Here is a 27856-nt window from a genome sequence, read left to right as displayed (position 1 = left end):
CACTAATATGTTCATTCATTCACCTTTCTCCTTGTTTTTTGTAGCGTTATGAATATTGTAAACCCTACAGGCTCTGCTGTGTGTGTGTGTGTGTGTGTGTGTGTGTGTGTGTGTGTGTGTGTGTGTGTGTGTGTGTGTGTGTGTGTGTGTGTGTGTGTGTGTGTGTGTGTGTGTCCTCACAAATTAAATATTTGTGGACCATTTTTCAAATAGTGGCCAAATGGTCAGGTTCTCTAAACCTTGGCAGTCACTTAGCACCATCCCCATTTTACGTCTACTGTTCTTTGCTTGAAAAAAGGAAAAAAACAGAAAGTAGATCGGGTTGGCAAGTGGGAAGGTATTAAAGGTCCTCTCATCTGGATGAAATAAGCGGATGGAGCAATCAAGTCCACTGAATGCATCATCAGGCAGGGACTGTCCCAGCACGGTCATACGAATGACAGCATAAATCATTAACTGTCCTTTTCTCTGACTTGCTTTCTTTATTCATCCTTTCATCTGGATGACTGAACTTAAAATGACCTTCCTCTCTCCTTTACTCTGTGCCTGCATCTGTCCCTTCTTTATGAAAGATGGATGGATAGTGGAGAGTGCAAATGATGATAAGAAGGCTGGTAGAAAAGATGTGATAAATGGTAAAATTACTTATCACAATCTCCCAAAATAAGCTGAAGTTAGGAATGAATGGACACTGTAGTTTGACACGACAGATCAAATTCACTAGTTGAGGCCTCAGTCACATAGGTCAGTGACCCCCAGTGCCAGCCACCGGTCACTAGACAAAAGTTTGGCGAGTGGTTGCCAGAGTATGCTGGCGGTTGCTGTGAAAGTGGTTGCTGCAGCCACAGTCGTGCAGGCTTAAAGATGGTAGAGACTTCCTGGCAGTCACAGGTTGCTAGGGAAAATGGGTATTCTCCAAATGGTTGGCAAGTGGTTGCTGGCAGTTGCTAGGTGAACTTGGTCACAAAGAGGTATATGGTGCTGCAGCAAAAGCATCCTTGTGATTGCTTTGGTTGTTAGCAGAGCAGCAGTCGCCTGCAATTTGCATGGAAGGGACAGACATGACTGCAAACAATTTTCTAGCTTTAAACAAGTCCACAACTTTCTTTGGGCATCATATGCTGTTTTTTTGTCAAATGTTGCCTGCATATCTCCATTACACACAATCTGTCTTGTAACACCGGTCCCTTGACACACTCGCCCCAAGAATACTGGCCACCAAGAGAGTATGGTCCCATTTTAGAGTCCGCTAAAATCCACTTTAAGGAGGCTGAAGATGTGTTGCAGTTTTCTCAGCCAGGACATTTTGCACCAGGTTTACATTTTTCCACTTGCTGATTCATTACATTTTCACCAGCTTTTCACTTAGACACTGAAACCCCTACTTGGTTAATGTTAGAAAAATATTGCACATTGAAAAATGACAAGCTGAGATTGACAGACCCATTTTACTAATGCCATAATCTGTTGACTCATGTGGGGCTGCCGAAGGACAAGTTGTGCGTAACTGAAACACGCAAGCAGCGTTGACAAAGGGGCATTATTTGACACCACGGGAATGAGAACAGGCTGTTTTGACATAGAAACCATTACACAATGTCTACACAGGCGACATATTGACAGCAATGCATTTGTAGTGCACCAGCTTTAGTGCTCTGTCTATGTATATACAGGATGCCTTCAGGGACAGTGCTGAATGTAGCTCACTTAATAAAAAGTATAAATGGGAGCAAAAAGCGCATACCTTCTGACGAAGGTTCAGCATTACACAGAAGTATCTGTATGAGGAATGAGAAAAGGGAAGTTAAAGAGAAAATCAGATGCCTCCAGTTCTGTTGTTGGAAAGTTACTACTTGGGGGGGGTTCCTCTTTTTTAATTATCCAACAAGATTTCAGCATGGTTATTTTTGTTAAGTTGTTCTGTATTAAATTATAAGTGTTTGTCAGGAAATAAAGAATTATCTATCAGCCTTGTCAGTCACCTTAAATGAAATGTGGTTTCCAGGTGGCAAAATGTTTAGTCAGGCACAGATATTTTAAATCAAATGGTGTTATTATAGACTCATGTTCCATCAATTGTTCCAGTGAAATGTTAGGAAACAAATTAACTTTGATTTGTCAAATTACATGTGCTGCTTGTGGGTATTTGATGTCTGTATTTATTCTTTGTTTCTAATAAAATTGTAAATAGTTCCTCAGCAGGGGAAGAGTAATTGTTACTGCCATGCTTTATATACCACCACCACCTGCTAAAATGTCCCTGAGGCCAACAGATAGAGTGCCAAAAGTTTTTGATGTGTGAGGATGCTGTTATACCTCCTCTAATTCCAAGTGAAGCCTTTTCCCTTCCAGGAGAAAGAGAATCACACAACTTGGCAACCTCTACCAATTCTAACCTTTATCAGCTTACCTTCAGCATTCCCAAATAGAGTGTCTGGTGGATGAAAGATGAATTCAAGACAAACTTGACATGAAAACCTTTTCCAAAGCTGGAAGCAAGACAATGTGAGCAAACAGAATTTATGAAGCACCGGCCCAGGCAATAGGAGAGATTTTGCTGCATAGAGATAATGACAAACACTGCTTTTGGGGGCTATGTATACATTATCTTGTGAAATGCTCAGTTCATAAAATATAAGTTATATTACATGCACATTATGTGAAGATGTTTCATTATGCAAGCATCTCCTGTGGGCTATTGCCTGGATCCTGGTCAGCAAGCACCAAGCAGTCACTTTTACTAATAATCAATAACACTAGTAAAAAAAGCACTTGACTGATTTGTATAGTATTTTTTGCATTTGTCCCATTATTAATCTCTTGCTCATTTGCATTTTATTCAGGTTTTCATTCTACATCAAATATCTACTGTACATACATTCTGTATGTTTGCTATATTTGCAAAAGAAACAAGAAACTGCACTGAAGCTCTAAATACATGCCAGCCAATACAGTTTTGTAAGTTCACAAATTCAGTGTGTGTTCACATCATTTATACTGAAAGTGAACTTCTAAAACTGAATAATAAGTGTCAAAAATGATGCCATGTCCACCTCTGAACCCATTAGCCAGCTGAAAGCAATTGTCGATTTAAGCACAAAATTTGGCCAACGCATTTAGGATCGCATTAACTGTGTGTATGTCAGATGACTTGTTACATAATGGTGGATAATTTGTATCTAACTACAGATACTTGTGGGTACAAAAGTGCTATTTTGAACATTCACAGTGGAAATTTAAAACTGTTAAATAAAAAAAGTATATTACATTGTGTGGTCCACAAACCTGCATCATGTTAACTGCAGTAGTTGTGAAATAACAAGTTGGTCCCCGGTCACACAGGCCTAGAAACCAGTTGGCAACACCCTGGCAACCACCGATTGCCGATTGCTGAAGGTTGCTTGCAGTTGCTGTGAAATCAACTGCTGAAGGTCTAATCATGCTCAGCGAGTAGTTGGCAAGTGTTTCCAGACAAGTCCTCGTCTCCTGCGGGCAACCGCAGCAATCTTCTAGCAACCAAAGCAATCGAGGAGGTTTTTGGTGCAGCACCATCTTTGCAACTAATTTCATGTAGCAACAACCAGCAACCTCCAGCAGCCACTCATCAGTCAGTCTGGGAATACACAATTTTCCCTAGTGACCTGTGGTTGCCAGGAGTTCACCAACCAGTTTCTAGGCCTGTGTGAATGCACCATTAATGTGATGTGATTACAAGTTATGAGGTATGGTGGAATTTGAAGTTGTAGAACATGTGATTAAAATCTTTTGCATCAATAAAAGTTATGATAGTATAAAACTCGACTACAGGGTAACAACATTAAAACCAATTAAGTACAGGAACATACACTTTTATTAAAGAAAAACATAAAAAGGAGATGTAAGAAGTACATTTTTTATTTATCATATATGTTACATACAGAATATTGTTACAGTTGCATAATGTAACAAATCAGGATAACAGTTTTGGTATTTATATAGAGTTTTGCCTTATTGACAAATTAAATGTGAGTCTTGCAAGGCTTCAGTAACTTCAAGTTAAGGCCCAACTAGAAGAAGTAACAGCTTTTCTATATCCTTATGACAGTGCACATGTCACGTATTATTGTAATTTTGCATAAGATTTCACATGTAAATAAACTGTATATCTACAAGAATTTTATTAAGTTATATTCACTGGTAAAACTTATGTAAAACCCCAAACTGAATAGCAGATGTCTGAAATCTGGAGTTAAACACTAGAGTGGTGTTTTGGTTCAACCCTAATTCCTGGTTAACATATTTTCATTCTCATAACTGTTGTCCACAAGAAAGAAGAACAAAAGGAATCGTCACCCTCATGATGCATTTTGACCTCAGCCTGGAGGTTTGAGCTGGTGATTTGATTTGTGTGTGAGGCTGTCTAAGCCAGCTGGTGAGTCTGCAAAGGGGCCAGGACCTGTGTGGATGTCCCTCCTTTGTTTTCTGCTGTCAGGGCTGCGAACCATATGTTGCAGGACAGCAGCTCAATCTGCTCCAATTAGACCTCCCACCAGCCTGCTGCAGTGGCAAGGCAAGCAGACGATGCTGGCACTGTGGCTTGAGCGTGTGTTTGAATGTGTGTATGGAATGATGGTGGAGGCACCAGCAGCTGCGTAGATGTAGGTTTGGTTAAGAGGAGGAGGAGAGGTCAGCGATGGGGCCTCACCTTTATGACTTTTATGACTTCTCTACATAACCTGCTTCCAAAAATGTATTTATCTGGGTTACAAGTTTAAAATATAGGTGTTATCAGTAATATATTTTAAGAGCTAATTTTGAGGATGCTGTCAATTTTTGCCTGTAATAAATAATTCAGAGAGACTGGAGGATGAATGTGTGCAGAAAATGATCTTCAGAATGAGGGCAAGTAAAAGTATGGATGAATTCTAGGAACCCAACTTCTTAGTTGACCATTAATACTTCTTTCCTGCACTGTGATGAATTTCCTCAAGGGCACACTTTGCATCTAGTGAATCAAGATTTTTCATCTGGAAAGCAATAGACTGCTATTTTTTTAAGCATCTAAAGTGGAAATTCATCTCAAATGTCTCCGATCAGCTCCCCAAAGAAAGCCACAGAGCTGATGGATTCTCTTTTCTTCTGTGGTGCTGGGAGCAAAGTTCAGCTCACATCCAGATTTTAATGCTTTGTTTAGCTGTTAAAATTGCCTTCTCTAACACACCGAAGCTGCCAGGCTGACGTTGTGAGGCTCAGGGAAAAAGGTTAATTAAACAGCTCTTAATTTCTTCACGTCACACTCTGCCAGTCTCCCCTTGCTGTTATCTCACATCCTCCTCCACCATCATCAGCTTGCCTAGCTTGTCTCCAAGGCATTGCTTAGCTGATGCCAGTATCACTGCTGAACTACATATCCGTCTGCTTGTAAGACAACAGGCAAAGCTATCAGATTCATAAATTGTTGCTCTTAGCAACTTTTTCAGAGGCATGGTAATCCCTTGAGAAGATCTAAGCGTGTTAGGTCAGCCCACAAGGTAAAAGTGAGTGTTGGTGCTTCAGCAGATTGTAGAGCTGTGTAATCGTCTTTAGAAAAATGAACATTATCAGACAAATCCGTAGCTGAGTAATTGCCTTTGCTAATTCCTTTCCCCCATCTCCCGGTGCATTGTTCACAGCGGGACTCTAAATCTGGGTCCGCTAAGGCCATCTCCTAATGTGTATGATGTTGCTGAATAGTGGAAATCAAGCACCGCATTTAGCAGACCAGTTCACCCCTGCTGTGCAGATGGATGGTTCTGGCATCCATTAGGAGTCGTGAGAGGTGGAATCTCAGTGAGATCAAATAAGCGGAGGTCTGGAAGTGCTGTTTTTGCTTTGACAGGCAGCAGATTGCTTGTATTAATTATCACTCAGCCTGCAATCTGCTTCTACAAACTGATTACCCTGACTAAAACAAAAGCATCATTAGGCAGGTGAATTTTTCATGACATTTAAATTATTTTGTTTCTGTTTGTACATGCATGTGTGATGGGAGCACATGCACACGTTGTGTGTACTGTTTATGTTTCTGTATGAGCGAGGATGGTATACTGGACATGTTATCCTATTGTGTTTTTTTCCACTGATTGTTAGACTGTATTCCCCCTGTTCTTCCATTGTTTTGTTGGCAGGTGAGAGGAGGGGGGGCATTATACTTTGCAGGGGAACAGAAAACATGACAGAATCATTGCAAATATCAGACTCTAGTCTCTTAAGGCTACATTGTGTTATTACATTCATGGAGCATTATTTGAAACTGCAATTTAAAGTTTTTTTTTTTTATTATTATTTCTTTAAACCCTCTCTTTACATCACAGTGTGTCTTCTCTGTGCCCTGGTTTTCACACCACATTTCCAGACTGATGCTTGTTGACAATAACAAGTCACTGAAGTAAAATACTGAATAGAAAATGAAAAAAAAATAAAATAAAATAAACAATGCTGAAGAACAATTCAGTCCCAGGAAATAGAAACAGGATCAAAATCCACAGACAATAAACAAACTATAAAGTTAGAACAGGTACACATAACAGTGGGATAGTGTGAAAGAGTTCACCAATTATAAACTTTGTACACTGGAGTACTGTATTGCACTTATTTTATTTTATTTTTTTTTTGCCTACAGTTCCTTTAAAGTCAACAAAATATAACTAATATAAAGCTTTCTCTAAAGTCAACCCTTCAAAAAATATATAACTTTGTCAGAATTCTGTCTGTGACAGGAGACATGGCAGCGTACTGCATGAAACGCGTGTGAGAGTTAATTCTGTAAATATACAGTAGTTGGTTGGTTGCTAAGTTTATATGAGTCTTTAGATTGTGTGTGGTTACTAACAGCTTTATCTGAATAACCAGAGCAGCAGCCGGGCCTTCCAGGCTCACCAAGCATGTAGGACATCATTAAGGGATTGCAGTGTTTTAGGTTGCATATGGTGTCATGGCGCAATGGGGACCCTAAGCAGTTTGTGATTTTTTTTTTAATTAATTATTTAGTGTGATTGTTTTATTTGTTTGTGGTAACGCACATGTATGTTAATGAGGGGCACTAACTGGGAGGATGGGTACTTCATGGAAGGGATCAGTTTAGTGATGTAGTTAGGAGATTTTGGTGACAAGGATGGATGCCAGCTTCAGGACAAGCCGATATTAAGGAGGACTGGCATGCTCTGACCTCTTCTTAATCTGGTAGAAAGATTTTTTTTTTTTTTTTTTCTGTTGTGGCCCAAACAAGAGAAAGCAAAGCACTGTGCCTGGGTGGACTGAATTTTGGCTGTGAGCCAATACCATTACAGACAGCCTGGAAGTCCTGAGCATGAAGTGCATCCTCACTAAGCCTTTTTAGTGATTAAGTCAGTAACCTCAGAAAAGATGTTACTTCCTAGTAGCACAATATTGGAAATTCAATGATCACAGTGCTGATGGAACACAAGGCAAAACATGGAAATAGCACAAGTGTTAAGAGGAGATATACACTCACTGGACACTTTGTTAGGTACACCTTCCGAGTTGTGGGTTGGACCCTCTTTTGCCTTCAGAATTGCCTTAATTTTTCATGGCGTAGATTCAACAAAGTCCTGGAAATGTTCCTCAGAGATTTTGGTCCATAATGACACAATGGCATGAAACATTTGCTGCAGATTTTTTGGCTGCACATCCACGATGAAAATCTCCCGTTCCACCACATCCCAAAGGTGCTTTATAGGATTGAGTTCTGGTGACTGTGGTGGTCATTTGAGCACCCATAGGTATATAGCAGGCAGGCGATCAGCATTCCTTAGAATGCTGCTGTCTACTTGTTATAAATCAGTTTCATGAAACCAAGTAAATACTCAAAGAGCAGTGGAGAAGTGGCTTCAAAATATGGGCCTTACCTTGAGCAGTTGAACCAAAGCATGTTAAACAAGCAATGTTGCTGAAAACTACTGATAGTAAAATTAGGGTGAAGGGTAAGGGTAAGATATTATATTATGTATCTAATATACAGCCCCACGGTCTATTGATGCAGTCATCATAAGATGACTGCATCAACAGATAACACTGTAGTCATAAAGGGATGGACAGGGTCAGCAACAAATTATGAGCCTACCATCTGAATGTCAAAGCAGACACTGAGATTTAGACAAGTCAACTTTTTTCCAGTCTTCTGTTGCCTGATTTTGGAGAGAAATATAACTGTAGTTCTTAGCAGACAGGAGTGGCTGTAGCCCATCTGCTTCGAGGTTCAGAAAAGCGTCTCTGAATCTTGTGCATTGAGAGATGCTTTTCTGCATACTTTGGTTGAGTTACTCTTGCCTTCCTATCAGCTCAAAACAGTCTGGCCATACTCCTCTGAGCTCTGACTTCAACAAGACATTTTCACCCAGAGAACTATTGATCGCTGGATATTTTCTATTTTGGGGACCAGTCTCTGTAAACTCTAGAGATTGTTGAATGGGAAAATCCCAGTAGATAAGTGGTTCCTGAACGTTAACAAGCAGTTGAATGGGTTGTACCTAACAAAATGGCTCCTGAATGTACAAATAACTAAACTAAAACAGATTGTGACACATAAGTTAGTTTCTTCCTAAAATAAGTTGTTCCTAAATATTTACACAGATAACTTCCAGATGTCACTAATTTGTTTGAACTATTAAGACTAACCTGATGCTTGATAAGCTTTAAGAGGAATGATTGCCAATTAATTTCAGATTACATTTAAAAGTAAGACTTCAATAAGGAGAGATCCTTTGGAAAAATTGAACATGATTTATTGTGATACAGAAATTAATGAATCCATCTGGTGATTAGACTCAGATGACCCATCAGGGCAGACGGAATCCCAGTGGAGTCTAGACACTGGTGATGATGAAGATGGAGATGGATGAAATGAGGAGGCGGGTTGCACGAATGAGAGACTGAAAGACAGAATGACTGAAGAGCGCTGATTTTAAAGCACATGGGTTGGAGGATGATTGGCTCACTGAAGGTAGGCAAGAGAATGATTGGGCTAAAGTAATGATGTCAGTACTGACTTTGACAGCGTGGGAAAGTGGAAGGTAGGCAAAGAACAGAATAGCAGCCGAACACCCAGGAAGCAGGCAGATGAGTGATTACTTCCTTATTGAACTTAAGCTTCATTGTGTTTAAATATGCAAAAGATGGCAATATGATTTGGATCAAATAAACCCAGCTAGGAGAGCACTGAATATTTGATGATAACCATAATGCTGCTTGAAACTAATACTGCTTTGTGGAAAACACATTTCTCCCTATGTGCATTTATAGATAAAGTAAAGTGCATTTAAAAGGACTTATAGTTGTATTTATGCTTTGAGTGGCATTTATTAAGTTATTACAAGCTAATTTTTTTTATATCACAAGATTTAAAGTAGCTTAGTTACTAAATCCTGAATGAGGAATTCCTGACTAGCTGTTGCAAAGAGAGCAGAAAGTATTGACTGCAGATATAGTTACACAATACTGTCTGGCTGTAGTCTGACTTCAGGACATCCACAAAAGGGATGTCATGTTTTTTTAAGGGTCTTCTTGACCAAGATCAAAGCAACTGAGTCCTGTGATCCTCATTTTTTGTGGACTGGAGAACTGACAGTCAGGAGAGGGTTGAAAGGTCTACCAATGAAGCTATTAATTTCTGTCCCCAGCGCTGTGCCGTGAAAGCATTTGGACTGATAAAAAAAAAAAAAAGCTACTTAATGGGTTAGTGGTGAATCTGGAAGAACAATATTGAACCCCAAAGAATTCAACAGTCTGTAGAGTCACACCGAATTCTACCCTCTCTCTGTCTCTCTCTCCTTTTCTAAAGGGGTTTGGTGCAGTCACACATTCCTCTCCTCTCTGATTTTGTGCTCAGTCATTACATCTATTATGTCTGCTTCACATGGACTATAAATAAAATGGCATGGTACATACTGTGCTCTGAGCCCCTGTTCTCCCCTTCTTGTTCACTCTCTTTCCCTTTCTATCCTTCCCATTGTTCACCTGCAACATGTGCTTCTGTAGATTAGAGTTGGCATTTGCCTCCTGACCACCCCAGGTGAATACTGTAAGCACGAGTGCATGTCCCAGGCCGTGGCCGACCTGTGGTTAACTGAATGCATACTTGCACACACAGCCAACAAGGAACTCTGAGCTAGCTTGGTTTGACATGGTTCCTCTTCATATTTTTGGAAATCTAAATCTCCAAGCCCCAGGTTCTGTCTTGCTTCACAGAGTCAGACAAGGAGTTTGGGAGGATTTTTCTTTTTATGTTTTAGCTGAACATGGAGGGAAGGTGCTTTAATAGCCTGCAGCCTCTTTAGGTGTCTTTCCACACTAAGATTTTGATTGGCGGCTCAGGGACTCAGGCAGTATTACCATAGTTATCTCACTACACCACACACCTACAACACTCAGAGCTTCCTGAGCTGTCTGTCATGCCTCTTAATTTGCACCACAAGTTGAACAAAAAAACGAAAAGGGTCAATTAAGGGCGCAGACTGGTAGCAGAAAGGTCACACTGGTGACTGTCACTGTGGATCTTTCATACCACTTTCACACACAATTTGTCTATGACTGAATGTTAATTGAACACGGGTGACCAATCAAAACAAACTACTGACCAGAGAGGAAAAAGCAGATTATCCGTTTACACATGATCAAGGTCTGCAGCTGCAGCCATAGAACTGCTTTTATATAATAAGTAGTATATCATATAGTATAGTATCATATAGTATGATTCACTATGATAATGTAGAGCTGCAACTAATATATATATATTTTTTGTTATATGTCTCACTGCTTACTTTTATTTTGTTTAATCTCCTGTCTGTCTCTTTCAGACTCTCACGGGATGGATCTGTTTGCAGTCGCAGTCCATGAGTTCGGTCATGCCATCGGCCTGGTACACACCTCAGCAATGGAGTCCATCATGAGACCATACTACCAGGGTCCTGTGGGAGACCCTCTGAAATATGATCTACCCTATGAAGACAAAGTCAGAGTCTGGCAGCTCTATGGTATGAAGGAATATCTTGACAGCTGAGTTTGTGTGTGTGTGTGTGTGTGTGTGTGTGTGTGTGTGTGTGTGTGTGTGTGTGTGGTGTGTGTGGTGTGTGTAAGAGAGGCCAGAAAAGTAAATTACTTGGATTTCCATCAGAATTTCCACTTATTGAATCTGCCTCAGGTGTTACTAAAAAGCACAAACACATAAACATTCGTATTCATTTGTTGATTAGTAACGAGGAATATGCTGTTAGAGACATAAAAACAAATTGGCTGTGTAACTATGAAATTAATCTTCCACAATGTGGAAATGCAGTACTGTGCAAAAGTCTACTCCTCATTTCTTTATATTTTGCTTCCAAGGAAGCAGACTTTCTTGTAATTTTTTGAAGAGGTCCTGAGCAATAGTTCTCCAGGCCTGAGAATGAGGTGTGGTTCAAGACTTTTGCACAGCACTTATTACAGTCAGCTGTTTTGAGTATTTCTATAATCATATCATAGTCATATAACAATTTTCTGCAGTTTTTTTTCCCACCGTGTTATCTCATCATTAATATGAAATATATGCTGCAGTAAATACTCACAAAATTAGCTGCTCACCTGATGAATCATCATTATAACAAGCTGTGTCAAGCATGATCAATGCTCTGAAGTCTCTGACCCGTATATACATTCATAGAATACTCTTCTACTGGCTGTGAGTCATGATCCTCGGCTGTAATTATGTTTGTCTCGCAGTGCACCAGTGGCAGTGACACCTCAGGAGACTGAAGCTACAGCAGCCTCATCTCATGCAGGGGGCTCCAATTTATGAGCTCTGCAGAGCAAGGTTATTGATTTAATGAAAACATAGATGGAGTTAATTGGACCTCATTATGCCATGTGACTTCATCACACCTTGCCCTCTGATCCAGGAAGTGACAATGAGAGAAGAAAGAGAATGACCATTAAAAAAAAAAGATAATGAAGGGCAGGAATAAATAATGACAACATGCGATTTGAATCACTGAATCCCACTGAAGTGGAACTTTGTGAAGTGTGTAAATGATCAAACCACCTCATTTTGAGAGTATTCTTAAAAAAATGTTTGGTGATCACAGCCCTGTAGTTATTTATAACCAAGAAATTACACAAGTCCAGTCCTATAAATATCTTGCTGTCCATACTGATATCTTCTTAACATATTCATGTCGATCGTGCATGTTTTTGGCTCTTCCAAAGACTTCATTCTCTTTGTTTATGTTGTATTGGGCTCTTTCAGTGAGTGTTATTAGGAATGAGATTATTGCATGGTTGAGGAGCTTTTCTGTGCCGTTAAAATCAAATCAAACCCACTTGGTTCAGACTAAAGGGAAAATTATTAGCCAGAAAGAAATCTTCAGTTTGTGACCAGTGTGTACCAAAACAGAAAGAGAAAATATTTTGTGGTCCATCTGATATTCTGTACTCTCAATAATCTCATCAGAAAGATGGCATGAAGTTCAACAGTGCAAACTGAACTCTTCAAGAACTCTTTATCCCTCTATCGTTTTTAGAATTTTAAAATAAGCTGCTAGTAAATTCAGGGCACTGAGTGATGGCTCTTGCTTTGTTTCTACCTACCTACCCCTGCACACACCTACAGAGACAAAAGTCCCGGACCACCTTACATATGACACCTCCGGGAGCTGCTCAGCCATGGAAACCCATGCCTGAAGCTCCCACTCCACAGTTTTTGTACTGATGTTGATCTATCTCTGCAAACTGAGAATGAAAATAACTAAACAGATAACTAATAAATGTTATGGGCGGCTTGAATGAATTGTTATTATATATGTTATATCTTCTCCTCCTAGGTGTCAGAGACTCAGTGTCCCACACAAATCAACCAGGCAACCCCTCTCAGACAGCTGAGCCTCCTGTCCTGCTAGACCTTCCTGAAAACAGGTCCACTGTCCCGTAAGTGTAAGAAGTAAAGGTATCTGATATATTTTAAAGGCAATAGAAATAGATCTGCTACTTTAATAATATAGTCTATAAAATTACACTACAGCAATTCCTTAACTGCTGTTTTGTGGTCTCTTTTGTCTAAATCAAATGCAGTGCTTGAAGGGAGGAAAGCCATTTTCAGCATTAATGTAGTCTTTAAATTCAATTAAGCATGACATGTCACTCCTCTGGCATGATGGCCAGAGGATCTGTATCAATAAAAGTCACACAGCACAGTTCATATCAGGACACATCTTATAAAAATGCATTTTAATTTGTCTTGTGGTTTAAGTAGACAGAGTTGAAAAGGAATGTTCTTCTTAATGTGCACTCAGTTTGCATAGTTGCAAAAATGATGGAAAGATATGACAATAGATGAATTTACATTCACGGGCCTCGTGCAGGTGGTATTCATTCAATTTATTTCACTGCATTGGATCACATTACAAAGAGATTTCAGTTTTTTTGGACGGTTCCTTGTACATCCACATAATTGCACTGTGATTGTTTTATAATTGTATCAGTTTTTCCTTACTTCCACTGAGATGCAATATAATGAATCTATGCAGGAGTACATTTATTGTAAAAAAATAGTTTTTTGGGGGGCTTGATAGACGTTCTGAGGCACCACAAAGCAAATTAGCCAAGAGTCAGTGAGTGAGCTTGGGAGCCTGCCCATCTAATTAAACAATTCCCAGAAGCAGCTATCAGCCTGTAGTTTCTTCAGGTTATCGAGAATAATTAGAGTGCATTTTGTCCATTTATGTATTTTGAGAGTATGTGCATTTGCTTGCACTCGTACACCCAAACCACTAAGCTCCAACCCAAGTAACCCCCAAAAACAAAACAAACACAAAAAGTCTCAGTCTGAAGGTCTGCAGTGTTTAGATATTTTCACAAAGCTCACGGGTGCACATACAAATACAACCACACACAGCAAGGTAGCACTAAAACACCATGGATGAATATTTAGCCACGTTTGCTCGCCAGTTTCAGACTTCCACTAGCTTCATTAATGATTTCCCGCTGCCTTCGTCAGGTCATGATGTGTGAAAAAGCTAGATTAGGCCTGACAAGGGCACTGATACTGACCACTACGCAGTGGTGTAGTGCTAATAGAGTTCTGAATAGAGACCTTTGTTGGTAATATAAGGCCTGGCGGGCTCTCACTCTCAGCCCTGTGGTGCTAATGGTTTCATCATTGGCAGGCAGGCCACGTCAGTGATTTAAATCACTTAAAACCTTCGAGATAAATGCGCCCAGGGATTTCACTATATCAGCCTGATAGCTACCCCACTTCCTTTAGCATGGTTTCACTAATTCACACACAGGCACCCAGTGGGTCTCAGGAAAAGTGTGAGCAAAATTTGTCAGAAAGAGTCGATCATGCCAACAAAAAGCAAGACAATGTAATTGCAAAATATATGTTTTAATTTTGATAAATGTAGTTGCAAATGAGAGCCAAATCATTAGAACTGAGAAACAACATTTTCTGTGGTGGTTAAAGGTTTAAAGCTTTATAAATGTCCAGTTTAGAATCCAGCAGATTCTTGTTATCCCTGGTTTTAAAGTGTTTTCTCCTCCTGCTCTCTTCACATCTCTCTCAGGCTGGCACGAGATACCCCAGACAGATGCACCAGTCACTTTGATGCAGTGGCCCAGATACGAGGGGAGGCCTTCTTTTTCAAAGGTACAACGGCACAAAGGGAGAAAGATATATGCAAAGCTGCGGAGCTGTGTGTGTGTGTGTGTGTGTGTGTGTGTGTGTGTGTGTGTGGTGTGTGTGTGTGTGTGTGTGTGTGTGTGTGTGTGTGTGTGTGTGTGTTGGGGGGCAACAAACAACAAATTAGCAGTGGAGAAAATAAAATGAAAGAAGATGGAAAAGAAAAGAGAATGAGCGAGAGGTGATAGCTGTAGACACCCGACTGAGTCAACTGAGCCCTGCTGAGAGACTTCAGTATAAAAATTACATCACCCTTTCATTCTTGCCCTCTGGTGAAATGACCCCTAGCCTCCCACTGGCAGTGGAAACAAGAAAGAGACTTGCATACGTTCTGTAGTAGCAGTGATAGTAAAGTCTGCTGAATTTTAACTATGTTTCTATAGAACTTTTTAATATTGTTCTTTGTTGCCCACAGTGGCTTTTATGGGCAGTGGAGAGAGACAGGAAATGGGGGAAAGATACAGGGGAAGACACGCAGGCAAATTGGCGACAGGCCGGGACGCGAACCCACACCGCCCGCACCGCAACGCGGCATATGTATGTGGTCGCCGGCTTCACCACTAAGCCACCCAGGCGCCCAATATTGTTCATTTTTGATGGAACACTTAAAATTTTAGGCCACAGAAAGTTTGTAGAACATTGACAGAATATTTAGATTTGCCTCTAGCTCTTATCAGCCTGTAACAAGTGGAATCATGTCTTCCTGCCACAAATATCAAACCTTTTAAACCAGAACTGCTGCTTGGCACTCATAGCTCTATCGTGTTTCTGGTGCTTTCTGACATTCGCATGTACCATGCAGATCAGCCTCTGCAATACTGTCGTTCCTCTCAATTCTAACCTGTTCCTCATAGGGAAGTACTTCTGGAGGCTAACAAGAGAGAAGCATCTGGTGTCTCTGCGTCCTGCTCAGATCCATCGCTTCTGGCGGGGCCTCCCAACCAATCTGGACAGTGTGGACGCAGTGTATGAGAGGCCTGGGGACCACAAAATAGTGTTTTTTAAAGGTACGGTATCAAAAAACAACCTGCAATTTGTTAGCTCTTGGAAGAGAGTGGGTGGTATTTTTAAGGAACTCTTGTAATTTGTTATTCTATGTGAGTAGTAAAGGAGTTACAAAATTCAGTTTCATTTCCCTCATCTTTTCAAATGTATCCTCTCAGTTATCTGCTGTTTTCTTTATAAAACTTCTGACTGGAATGTATTTTTTGTCTCTTTTTTAACTTCCTTTAGGTTTAAAATACTGGGTATTTAAAGACAATATTGTGGAGGAGGGTTACCCTCGTCCCATCAGTGACTTTGGCCTACCTTTGGAGGGTGTGGATGCAGCCTTTGTTTGGCTGCACAACGACAAAACCTACTTCTTTAAGGACAACCGCTACTGGCGCTACGATGACCACTTGAGACGAATGGATCTGGGCTACCCTAAAGACAGCAACCTTTGGAAAGGGCTGCCATCACAACTCGATGATGCCATGAGATGGTCTGATGGTGAGTAACCTCAGGAAATATAATTACTCTTTTTTTGCAGTTTTGCCTGCTGAGTGCAGAAGATGATGAAAAAGAGAGGCAAAGTTGACACTGGCACAGTTGTGGCCTTGGACCCCAAACTTTCCCTGATCCACGCACTGGTGCATGTCTGTGATAGATAACAGCCTGTATGTATAGAATAAAGATCTGTGAATATGTTTTGTACTACTGACTAAGACTACTATAGGTTGTCATTAAGACTAGACGCATAGCACAGTATTAATACTGGTTGGTTAGCATTTACTTTACTGACATTTAATGTAGACGCCTTGTCCATGGTATACATGAACTGTTTTTTTCTGCCACCAGCCAAGATTTGCAGCTGAAACAAAGTCAACTGAATGCTTTATTTTAGGCACTGAGGTGTCAGTATGCTCAAATATAGAGCTAGAAGTAGAAGCAGAACCTGCTTTTTTTTTTTCTACAGTGCTTTGCAGTAAGTGATGATAATTTGAAATGTAAGAAAAATGCAAAAGAATCTGCTTCCTCTAAGGAACTTCTTACAAATAAATGTTGTTTGATAATAAAGCTGTATAGCTATTTTTTAATCATCCTCAGAATAAATGATCAAAACTACACCTTAATCAATCACTCAGAGTGAGAATGTGCACAGAGCAAAGCAGTGACATATTTTTGACCGCTTCTGTCTTGATTAAAAATTGATTATAAAGACACTCTGATTGATTACATTCAGTGTATAAATGATGAATTGCCTGTCAGTTTCTTCCAGTGAAAAATGATTACATTTCTCAGAGAAAAATATAGTTGTAACACTCCACCAGAGCATCAAACCACTAGTCTGCTGTGCTATTTTTGAAGCCTAAGGCAAGACCATGCAATACCGTTCTCAGGGGAAGTCCTTAGACTGGGATAAGGTTTGACAGTACGAGATAATGGAACAATTAAGCAAGTTAGCAATGCAGCTTCAAGACTGTCCAGTCTATGGACTTGACAGTCTTTAAGTCCTTAGACTGGGATAAAGTTTGACAGTATGAGATAATGGAACAATTACACAAGCTTCAAGTCAAGGCTTACTTCTGGCACAGAGATGGCAGTGTTATTCATTCAGAAATTTCAGGAGATACAGTACCAGTCAAAAGTTTGGACACACTCATCTATTCATTGGACACACCCACCCATTCATATTAATGGTTGGGTGTGTTCAAACTTTTGACTGGTACTGTATCTCCTGAAATTTCTCAGTAATCACTGAATGATTTGTCATGAGATTTTGTACACAGTGTCAAAACAACAAACTCTTAATAATTTCACATTGTCTTCAATAAGAATGACACAAAAAGTGTAATTACATTTTAAATTCATTGTCCTGGTCACAAATGCAAAGTGTGAAGAGAATAGCATACATTTTTATTGGCATACACTTGTTCAACTGTTTAACACAAATAAATGATACTCACCCAATCATGTGGCAACACCTCATATGCATTTAGACATGTAGACATGGTCAACATGACGAAGTTCAAACAGCATCAGAATGGGAAATAAAGACAGACAGGTCTGAGTGTTTCAGAAACACAACCGTCTTTAGGATTTACACAGAATGGTCCAGAAAACAGAAAATATCCAACAAGCAGCAGTTTTCTGGTAGAAAATGACTTGTTGATGCCAGAGGTCAGAAGAGAATGGCTAGACTGTTTCCAACTCATAGGAAGGCAACAGTGATTCAAATAACCACTTGTTAGAACCAAGGTATGCAGAAGAGCATCTCTGAATGCCAAACCTTGAAGCAGATGGGTTCCAGGAGTAGAAGACCACACTGAGTGTCACTCCCATCAACTAAGAAGTTGAAGCCACAGTTCACACAGGCTCACCAAAATTGGACAATGTTTCATATTTCTAAGATTTGTTGAGCCAAGTACGATAACCTCAGTTTTATCTGAATTTAGAAGCAGGAAATTAGAGGCCATCCAGACCTTTATGCCTTTAAGACATTCCTGCAGTTTAAGTAATTAGTGTGTGTCATCTGGCTTCATGGATAGATAAAGCTGGATATCATCCGCGTAGCAATGAAAATGTATGCTATCTAATGCCTAAGGGAAGCATGTATTATGTAAATAGAATTGGTCCTAGCACAGAACCCTGTGGAACTCCATAATTAACCTTAGTGTGTGAAGAAGACTCTTCATTTACTTGATCAAACTGGAGTCTGTTAGACAGATATGATTCAAACCACTGCAGCACAGTACCTTTAATAGCTACAGGCTCTAATCTCTGTAATAAAATATTATGGTCAACAGCATTGAATGCTGCACTGAAGTCTAGCAGGACACGCACAGATATGAGTTGACTGTGAGAGGCCATAAGAAGATAATGCTGTTTATGTACTGTGATGAATTCTGAAATCTGACTGAATCTCATCTGATATACCATTCTTCTACAGGTGCTCTTTCAAGAATTTTTGAGATAATATAAAGGTTGGATATTGGCCTATAATTAGCTAAGACAGCTGGGTCAAGTGATGGCTTTTTAAGAAATGGTTTAATTACTGCGACCTTAAAGGCCTGTGGTACGTAACCTGTTAATATACATAGATTGATCATACTTAAGATGGAAGCATTAATTAATGGTAGGAGTTCTTTGAACAGTCTTGTAGGAATGGGGTCTAACAGACATGTTGATGGATTGGAGGAAGCAACTATTGAAGTTAACTCAGAAAGATCAATCAGAGAGAAAGAGTCTAAACAAATGTCAGTAGTATGGAAAGTATCTGTACATAATGATATGTCTGTGAGATGATTATGAGTATTTTTTTTTTCCATGAAGACATGGGATGCTCTTGTCTGGAGTCAACACAGCTAAAGTCATGATGTAACTTCAAGGCTGGTTTATGTTCGGCTCATTTCTGTAACCTGCAGTGCAATTTTCAATCCATTATTTTGTCGTGAAGCATAGATTTAAGAAATTGAAGCATGTTCCAGGGATTTCCTGTTCACATTCTAAGACAAAAGCTTAATATGTGGCCTTAAGAGTTTTCATTATTCATGCAGTGCATTTTGTTCCACCATTTGCTCCTGTTTCATTTTAGTTTATTTGTATTTGGCGTTCCTTGGATGCATCCATGATTGTTTTGTTGTGGCTGTAGAATGCAGATTAGAAGAACATTTGCATTTGTTTATTAATTTGTTACATTTTTTTTCATGTGTCAATAGAGGGCTTTTTTTTTTTAACCACTATCTGTTATTGACATTGCACACATGGTCTATCCTACCAACACTCTAATTCATATTCACAGAGTCAAACCTTGGCGCTTGCCCAGTGTAATCACTCTGTGCAGCTCCACTGTACCAGCTGAGTCAAGGTCACAACATATCACTCCTGTATCTTGGTTAAGAGTTGTAAAATCGCTTAATACCATGTGTTCGAACGAAAGCAGCAGGCTCTAGACGGTGCTTGAGAGTGTTTTAGGTTTTGAAAATCCATCAAAAAAGCAGGCACTTATTTTTAAAATTTGAGAATACTCAGTGGAAGCCAGGATGTCTCTAACCAACCCTGCAGTGAATGTAAATACAACAAAGCTCTTTTCCCTGTCAGTGGTCTGTATTCTGTCTTCTAAGCTTGTAGACTCAGAGGTCTCCAAGCTCTTTGATGAGTTTACCCACATGTTTGTGTATGTGTGTGTGTGTGTGTGTGCGCACATAAGGGTACTTGTTCCTCCTCTGCAGCATTTTTACAAGAAACAAACCTTCTGCTCCCTGTTACACCACCCTGTCCATGTGCAATGTTCATGAAAGGATACTATGAATGACAGGCGTAAACAGGTTAGTCTAGATAGAGTTTAAAAGGTGCTTATGCATCAAAGTGCCTAAAATTCAACCCTATCCCTTTCAACACTGTTTACTTATAAATCTATTGTGGTTTTTGCTTTTATGCGTACAGTAGAACCTCGATTGATTTTATAATTCTGAAACAGTCCTGAAGCACTTGTGTGGCTGAAGATGTTTTCATTTTTTGTTAATAATTTTGAGATAAAAGCAGTCAACTTGGAAACCCACATCCATAAATGCACATAGACAGACCATGGGGCCTGGGAATTGAAGCCACATCAAAGCCTATTCTGTGTTTGTTTCACCATCCGGGTGAATAGAGGGAGAATAAAGATCGAAACAGACAGGGGGAAGGGAGTGATATGACAGCAAAGAGGAAAGAGTGAATATGGTGACACCTTGCTATAAAAATAATTTAGAAATACAGGAGAGAAATTTAAGTAGAAGACAAAGGGTACACAGAAAAGATGAGACTTTAGGACTTTAGACATTAAAGACGACAGAAGAAATGGGAGTAGTTATTAGAAATACAGATTCATTCAAATGATGAACATTATAGAAAAACAGGGCATGACAGTGAAACCATCGAACAATTGCTATGGAAGGGAAAAGAGGACATAAAGTCTATAATGCTTCTATAATTATGATAATCATTGTAGGCTGACATCAGTATAGGACTCAAGAATAATCTTGACTTTTTAGCACTGTTTTTAGCACTATATAGCGCTATATTTGTAGTAGACTTACATTAGTAGAGTCAAAATAACAGTTTCAGTAAAGACCTCAGTCACACAGACCTAAAGATCAGTGAGCAACACCCTGGCAACCACCACTCACTAGGGAAAAATGTGTATTCCCTGACTGGTTGGTGATTTGTTGCTGGCTATCGCCATGTGAAGTTGGTCACAAAGAGGGCCCTGCACCAAAAACCTCCTTTTAATTGCTTTGATCACTGTACAGGGTGTACCCTGCCTCTTGCCCTATGACAGCTGGGATAGGCTCCACCCCCACCCCCGCAACCTTGAACAGGATAAGCAAAAGAGAATGGTTGGATGGGACTAGCAGATTTCCACAGTCACCCATAGTTTTGCATGGAAGACAACTACTGGACGAGCAGTGGTGAACTTTGAAAATGTGTGGTGCAAAATGGAAACAGAGAACATTCGCCTTCAAAATAAAAGTTCTGCCTTACAGGTTTACGCACAAGTTCATGTTTATACACAAGTTTGTGTCTTCCATGCAGTCTGCAAGCAACCAAAACAATCGCAGAGCTTTTTGGTAAAATCCAAATACCACTTTGTGACAAATTTCACCTAGCAACTGCCAACAGTCTCCAGCAACAACTTATCAACCAGTTGGGGAATACACATTTTTACCTAGTTAACCTATTAATGGCAGGGGGTTACTGACTGGTCTCCAGGGCTGTTTTTTTTTTTTTTTTTCTTTTTTTATAGTAGGGAATAAAGGATAGACTCAGCTTAATCTCAATCCAAATAGTCCCATTTTTCAACTAAGGAGCCACACTATGACATGCTCTATAATCATTATGAACTCAACCCCACATACACTGTCTTGATACCCAAGTGCTAGTTAGTATGTATTAACCCACAGCTAAGAGTATCCATGAATAAATGCACTATTTACTCCAGTTTCACAAAATATGAAAATATAAGCAGCACAATAGAAATTAAAGTATTTTTAATTGAATGATAAAAAATAAATAAAAATTACATCCCTAGTAAGGACTAATGGCCTTGGGGCTGAGAGTCTCACTCAAAAGCTTCAGGAATGTCTTGCTGGTTTTTATCTTTTCATACTATTTAATTTAAAAAAGTACTTCATCCTTTAATTCACATATTTCAGCACTGAATAGAGGAGATGTACTTCAAATAAGTTACTGGTGTAACATATACCTAAAAAACTTCTCAACCTATCACCCAATTAGTTTACACCTTGTATATGAGTGAAAATTACTACGAGATGAGCATAGAAGTCACAAGTCTTCGTAACCTGTAATGGTGGATGAAACACAAAAGAGAAATGTCCACTGTCATCACAAACTTATTTGTTCAGCATGGCACATGCCTCATCTTCAGTCAACGAAGCTGTATTATTAGCCAGAACTCAGTGACATGAAATGTATTCACCAGACTTTGACAGCCGTAGGTCGCTTGATCTCTGAGGGAAAGAACGAGCAGTTGAAAAAGACAAAGTGCCATTAAGCCCTACAAGTTTGATCTTTCAATAATTGTGACAGATCAGAAAGGAGAATGTGTACTCTTATATCTTTGTGAAGATCAAAATGATATTTAAAGTTAGAAAGTGAGGACATGTTTGAAATGTGAAGACACTGTGGTCCACACTTTTTTGTAATCAGAGAGCTGCTTAAGGGGTTATAATTTGGCTTTCCAGTTAGGGTAGGGATTGATGGTAATCAGAAGAATGAAGTCAGTAGGTGTATATCTGGGCATTATAGAACATCTTTGGCTCTTTATTCCACTATGCTGCTGCCCAGTTTGAATATATCCCCATGATTATGCACAGGAAAAGGATTACTAGGTGCTGTGAGCCTTCACCCACTTAAAAGAAACTGCTAGACCAGCACAGCTACCACATCAACTTACATTGCACATTTTAGGCATTTTAATTGTTCTTATTACCCAACACAAACACTAAATCCAAAGCAAAAAGCGTTTATTTTAGGTGCTGCAACAGTATTATTACAAGAATTAGAGGTTTTTTGTAAAAGCTGTGGGGTTGCCAGGTTTTAATATCTGTTAAGTAAAGCGTGGACATGAGAATCTAGTGCAAAAAAAAACATTCGTTTATACATAGGTGACAGCAATGCAAGGAGTACATTGCCGCAAATGTACGCTCAGTGGTCACTTTCTAAGGTAAACCTGTTCAACTGCTCATTCACACATATCTAATCAACCAATTCAAATGGCAACAACTTAGTGCATTTAGACATGCACACATGGTCATGACAACCTGCTGAATTCCAGCTGAGCATCAGAACAAACAGTAGAAACAACAGCAACAGTAACAGGGATGCTCCTCTGCACACCTTGATTGCAGAAGAGCATCCCTGAATGCACAATACATCAGAGAGACCTTGAAACAGATGAACTTCAGCAACAGAAGACCACCACAGTTGTGTAATAGAAGATTGGAAACACATTGACTGATGAGTCTCAATTTCTGTTATGACAGTCAGAATTTGGCGTGTACAGCATGAAAACATGGATCCGTCCTGGCTTGTATCAACGGTTCAGGCTGCTGCAGGTGATGTAATGTGTGGGGGGATATTTTCTTGGCACACTTTGTGCTCCTTAGTACTAACTGAGCATTGTTCAAATGCCACAGCCTACCTGAGTATTGTTGCTGACCATGTCTTTATGACACAATGTACCCATCTTCTGATGGCAATTCTGAAGGCAAAAGGGGTCCAACACAGTCCTAGCAAGTACTACCTAATAAAGTGCCCAGTGAGGTTATACTACTTATTGATTCTATTTATAAAATGGTGCAAACATTTTATACTAGGGCTACACATCCTTAACTGCAGGAAAGCACCCAGAAGTAACTATATGTTTTAATTTATCCTCCTCTATTATTATTATTGTCTCTCATCTCACTTCCTCCAACATTTCCATGCACACTGTGATAGAATAGATTCAGTTTAGGTAAATATATGTTTGAATAAGCATTTATAGACAAACACTATTCACTCCAGAGCTATAGAGTTATAGGCCTTGGAGTGCTTCTGTATGTGGCGAGCTCCAAGGCCATTAACAACGAGAAAACATTTTTCACTTCGCTCAAACTCCTTCACTTGTTTATCTCTTCCCTCTTACTTATTAATGAGCCTCAGCATTATCACATGTTTACTTCTCTCTGCTTGTTGTCATAGTCACTATTTAATGAAAAAGAATTCATAGGAATCAGGTGAATAGACTTGGAGGACGTGGATCCCTTCAACGAATTCAGCCTGCGCGAGATCAGGAAGCTCATTATGAGCTTATAATCTATATTCAAAACTTTAAGTACATTTCAGTGCATTCATTTTGAGGTGTTAGGTTTTCCATTTACTTTGGTAATTTCATTTTCCTTGCTTCAAATTCAGGGCATTCAGTATACTTTTATATCCAGATCAGAACTCATACAAGTACAAAGAACATGTGATGGAAATATTGCCCCGCAGACTTTGTATGTCATTATCATTCATATTATCGCATCTGATAAACACAAAAAATGTTTTTCATAATGGCACTCAGCAAAGTGGCATTTACATCAGAAGCACAGTGCCAATGCCCATTTGGTGTTTTGGTGACTCTAATTAACTTAAGTGCCCTGTAGTGAATAGACAGTCACAGTGGTGGGTATATCATTAACAATCAACTGACAGTTCAATTATTGTGTCAAGAGCACCCATAAGGCATTGCTTTAGTCTGACCAGCAAAGGCAGAGACACTAGGAAATCCTCTTTATACTGTATATCGAGTGCATGTCAATTTTACTTAACTATTTCTCTGAAAGTATCATATGTTAATAGTACAGTACTGTGCAGAAGTCTTGAGCCAGACTTTCTTATGATTTTTTAAGTGATCTTGAGCAATACCTGACCATTTTTAGAGGAATGTTTTTTTGTTTGTTAAGCCACCTAACTGAACCAGTGTTGTGTCTACACGTAATAATTTTACATTTTAAAAACAAAATTTGTTCCCATTTCTTTAGTTGAATCTAAAAAAAAAACAAAACAAAATGCCACAGTTTAACAGGCATAAAATAGTATTTCTGCACCAAGGAGGTGATTCGCTAAGAGCTTATGGCTAAAAACTTGGCGTATCTCTGCATGGTGTGGCAGTGTGTCCTTAAGAAATTTGAAGAAAGAAGAAGAAGAAACCTTTACAGGTGGAGGATAACAGAGACATTGCAGGCCTAAAAAAAACTATCTGAAATATCTACAGCAGATTAACAGCATCCGAAAGTCATGTCCTCAAGAAATAGGAGAAAATCCAGCAAAGACCTAACACGGGACCTGAGACATGCATCAGGCCCTTCAGTTGATCCATCTACAGTTCACTGAAGCCTCATCAGAAATAGTCTCTGTGGAAGGGTGGCTGTCAAGAAGGCATTCTTAAGGAAAGGAAATGGGGAGAAAAGGCTGAGGTATGCCAAATTACACAAGAACTGGACTGAAAATCAGATCAGTGGCAACAGGTCTGATGGAGTGATGAACCCAAATTTGAAATTCCAGCTTCAAATCTTCATCAGTATCTACAGAGGAGGTCAGGAGAGAGGTACAACGGGGAGGGTCTACAGCCATCTGTAAAACATGGAGCAGGCTCTGTCATAGTTTGGGGCTGCATTTCACCCAGAGGTGTTGGGGGTCTTCACAAAATTGATGGCATTATGGATGCAGAAAGGTACAGTCAGCCATTGATCCACCTTGCAATATCATCTGGAAGGCATCTGATTGGCAACAGCTTCTTTTTAGCATAACAATGATCCCAAACACACTGCTAATGCAGTACCTGGGTAGAAGAACACACAATGAACACTATCAGTCATGGATTGCCTCCCCAGAGCCTAGACCCCAACTTTTTTTTGCATTTTTGCCCACAGTGGCTTTTATGGGCAGTGGAGAGAGACAGGAAATGGGGGAAAGATACACAGGCAAATGGCAACAGGCTGGAACTCGAACCAGCACCACAATGCAGCATATGTATGTGGTCGCCAGCTTCACCACTAAGCCACCCAGGCACCCAGACCCCAACATTTCTGAAGCAGTGTGGGCTCATCCTGACAGAGAACAAAATAAAAATCAGCCATCATCCAAAGAACAGCTTTGAATGTCCTTCAGGAAGCCTGGAGAACTATTCCTGAATAAATGACAAGAACGCTGCCTGAGAGCGTTCAGGCTGTGTTGAAAATAAAGGTCACACCAGATATTGACTTTAAATATTTGACTTTCATTAGAATTGTACAAACTCTGTTTTTGCCTTACATTCTGTATTTCCATGCTTGTTTGCACATGTTCCAAAACTAGACTGTGTCGTTTTTATCATGTATCTGTGTTTGAGCTGCAGCATTAATGAGGCTTTCAGCAAGACACTGTCTGGCTGAGAAGTCTAATTTAAGGCTTCTTTAGGTCCCTGCTGCTGCTCAGTTATCCACCCTCATCCAAATTGAATGCTCAATCTTTCAGCTTGGCAATGTTATGTAACTACATTTGATCTATTCTGCACAACATTTAAGTGCAGGAAATCGAGCCCCATGTTCAATCATTACTATTCCACAACACCACCTGTTGATGGTCAGGGTGTGCCATAATGTGTGTCAGCTTAGCTTTCATTATTCATGACTCAGGAGTCCAATTTTTACTATTTTCATTTGTGGCTCTTTGAAATTACATTAAAAATGATTTTTTTAACCCCTTGTTTTTGGTGCTGACACATGTAATCAATGGCTGGACTGTGACCACCAGCATTTCCAGGAGGTGACCGGCATGAATAAACACACCGTGTCTCACATCACTGGGAAAGTTTTCTGTATAATCAAGCACATTTGCATTTCCTTCCACAGTTTGTTTGCGCTGGCAAATTAATATTTATATAAATGTCATTTTCTGAGATAGGTTTATAGTTGCTGCAGTCCATGCAAGTTTGCAAACTGGTCTGGAGTTTCCTTTCCAAAACACACCAGTGGAAAATGCAGCTGTTATATTAAATTAAATGATATAATTTTCCGTGATGAATGTAGACACCTGGTTCACACACACTGTGGTTTATCAAACAGCTGTACTGTGGGGCAAGGTAATAAGCGAAAATACTACACTTAGCACGATGGTACAAATTATAGCCGTTGGTGTTTAATGTGTTCTTCTGCTTATGGGTATTCCAGATAAGAGCAAAGATAATTCCGCACTGCTTTCAGTCTAAAGCCTGGTATTGTATTCTTTATGTGTAGTTCACACACACACACACATACAAACACACACACTAATCCCTGTCTTCTAATCTGTGTCTCCGAAGGCTCGTCCTATTTCTTTAAGGGGAAGGAATACTGGCGAGTCCCAGGCAGTGACATGGAGGTGGATGCAGGATACCCCCGCCTCATCGCAAAGGACTGGCTGTTGTGCACAGAGATGCAGTCGGACTCTCCGGACACGCAGCCCAAAAGCACAGAGACGAGAGTCAACGTGCACCGCCACCCAGACCACGCAGAGAATGGTTATGAGGTGTGCTCCTGCCACCTCTGACACCGCCTCACCTTTAGGCGCCCCGCCCATCCCCATCTCCCATTTGGCTGCTGCCGCCTCTCTGGACGCTCTCACTGGCTTTCCGCTTTGAACTGTTATGATGCTAAAGCATGGGACACAGAACTATACTGCTGGAGGGCCAGTGGATGAACCAACAACAGGAAAATGTTCTTCTTCTTATATAACTAGCATCTTTTTGCTCTAAATTTGCTGTTATTTATTTACCATTACTTTTGAGGGGCACTGCCAATAAGTAGTCATTCTTAAGGGCATCATCCTGCTTTCAATGCTTACAAAGATCTTAAGCCGTTTTCACACATCCACAAGAGGAGGAGTCAGGAGACTCATCTGGGACAGAATTTTTCTTCATGTAGCACACAGATACTGGAGGTACTCTGGCGATGGCAAGGCAGCAGGACACATAAAGCCCGCTGACTGTGAATCCACCAGGCTCTAAAATTCTCACATGCACCTAATCAGGTATCACACAGACTTTGTTCTAGTGAGCTGGCTGTGTAGACATTGTTTATTGTCTGATCTGTGTGAAGCATTTGTGCTCTCACGTGTAGCTCTTTGAAGTGATGTGTAGAC

At 39.9% G+C, this 27856-nt stretch overlaps 1 protein-coding gene across 1 annotated transcript in view; it reads left to right on the top strand.

Moving 5' to 3' along the window:
- LOC115789515 (matrix metalloproteinase-17-like) overlaps positions 1-27265 on the top strand; it is an 88428-nt gene extending 61163 nt beyond the window's left edge. Inside the window, exons 5-10 of the mRNA XM_030742961.1 lie at positions 10833-11009; positions 12831-12933; positions 14571-14653; positions 15541-15693; positions 15920-16177; positions 27039-27265. Of these exons, the coding sequence (XP_030598821.1) occupies positions 10833-11009; positions 12831-12933; positions 14571-14653; positions 15541-15693; positions 15920-16177; positions 27039-27265 (1001 nt within the window). The remainder of the gene's footprint in view (positions 1-10832; positions 11010-12830; positions 12934-14570; positions 14654-15540; positions 15694-15919; positions 16178-27038) is intronic.
- The last annotated feature ends 591 nt before the right edge of the window (positions 27266-27856 follow it).

This window comes from Archocentrus centrarchus, chromosome 12 (genome assembly GCF_007364275.1).
Source record: "Archocentrus centrarchus isolate MPI-CPG fArcCen1 chromosome 12, fArcCen1, whole genome shotgun sequence".
NCBI classification, from domain to species: domain Eukaryota; kingdom Metazoa; phylum Chordata; class Actinopteri; order Cichliformes; family Cichlidae; genus Archocentrus; species Archocentrus centrarchus.
The sequence above is the reverse complement of the archived record's forward strand: the minus strand, read 5'-3'. Positions and strand labels throughout refer to the sequence as shown.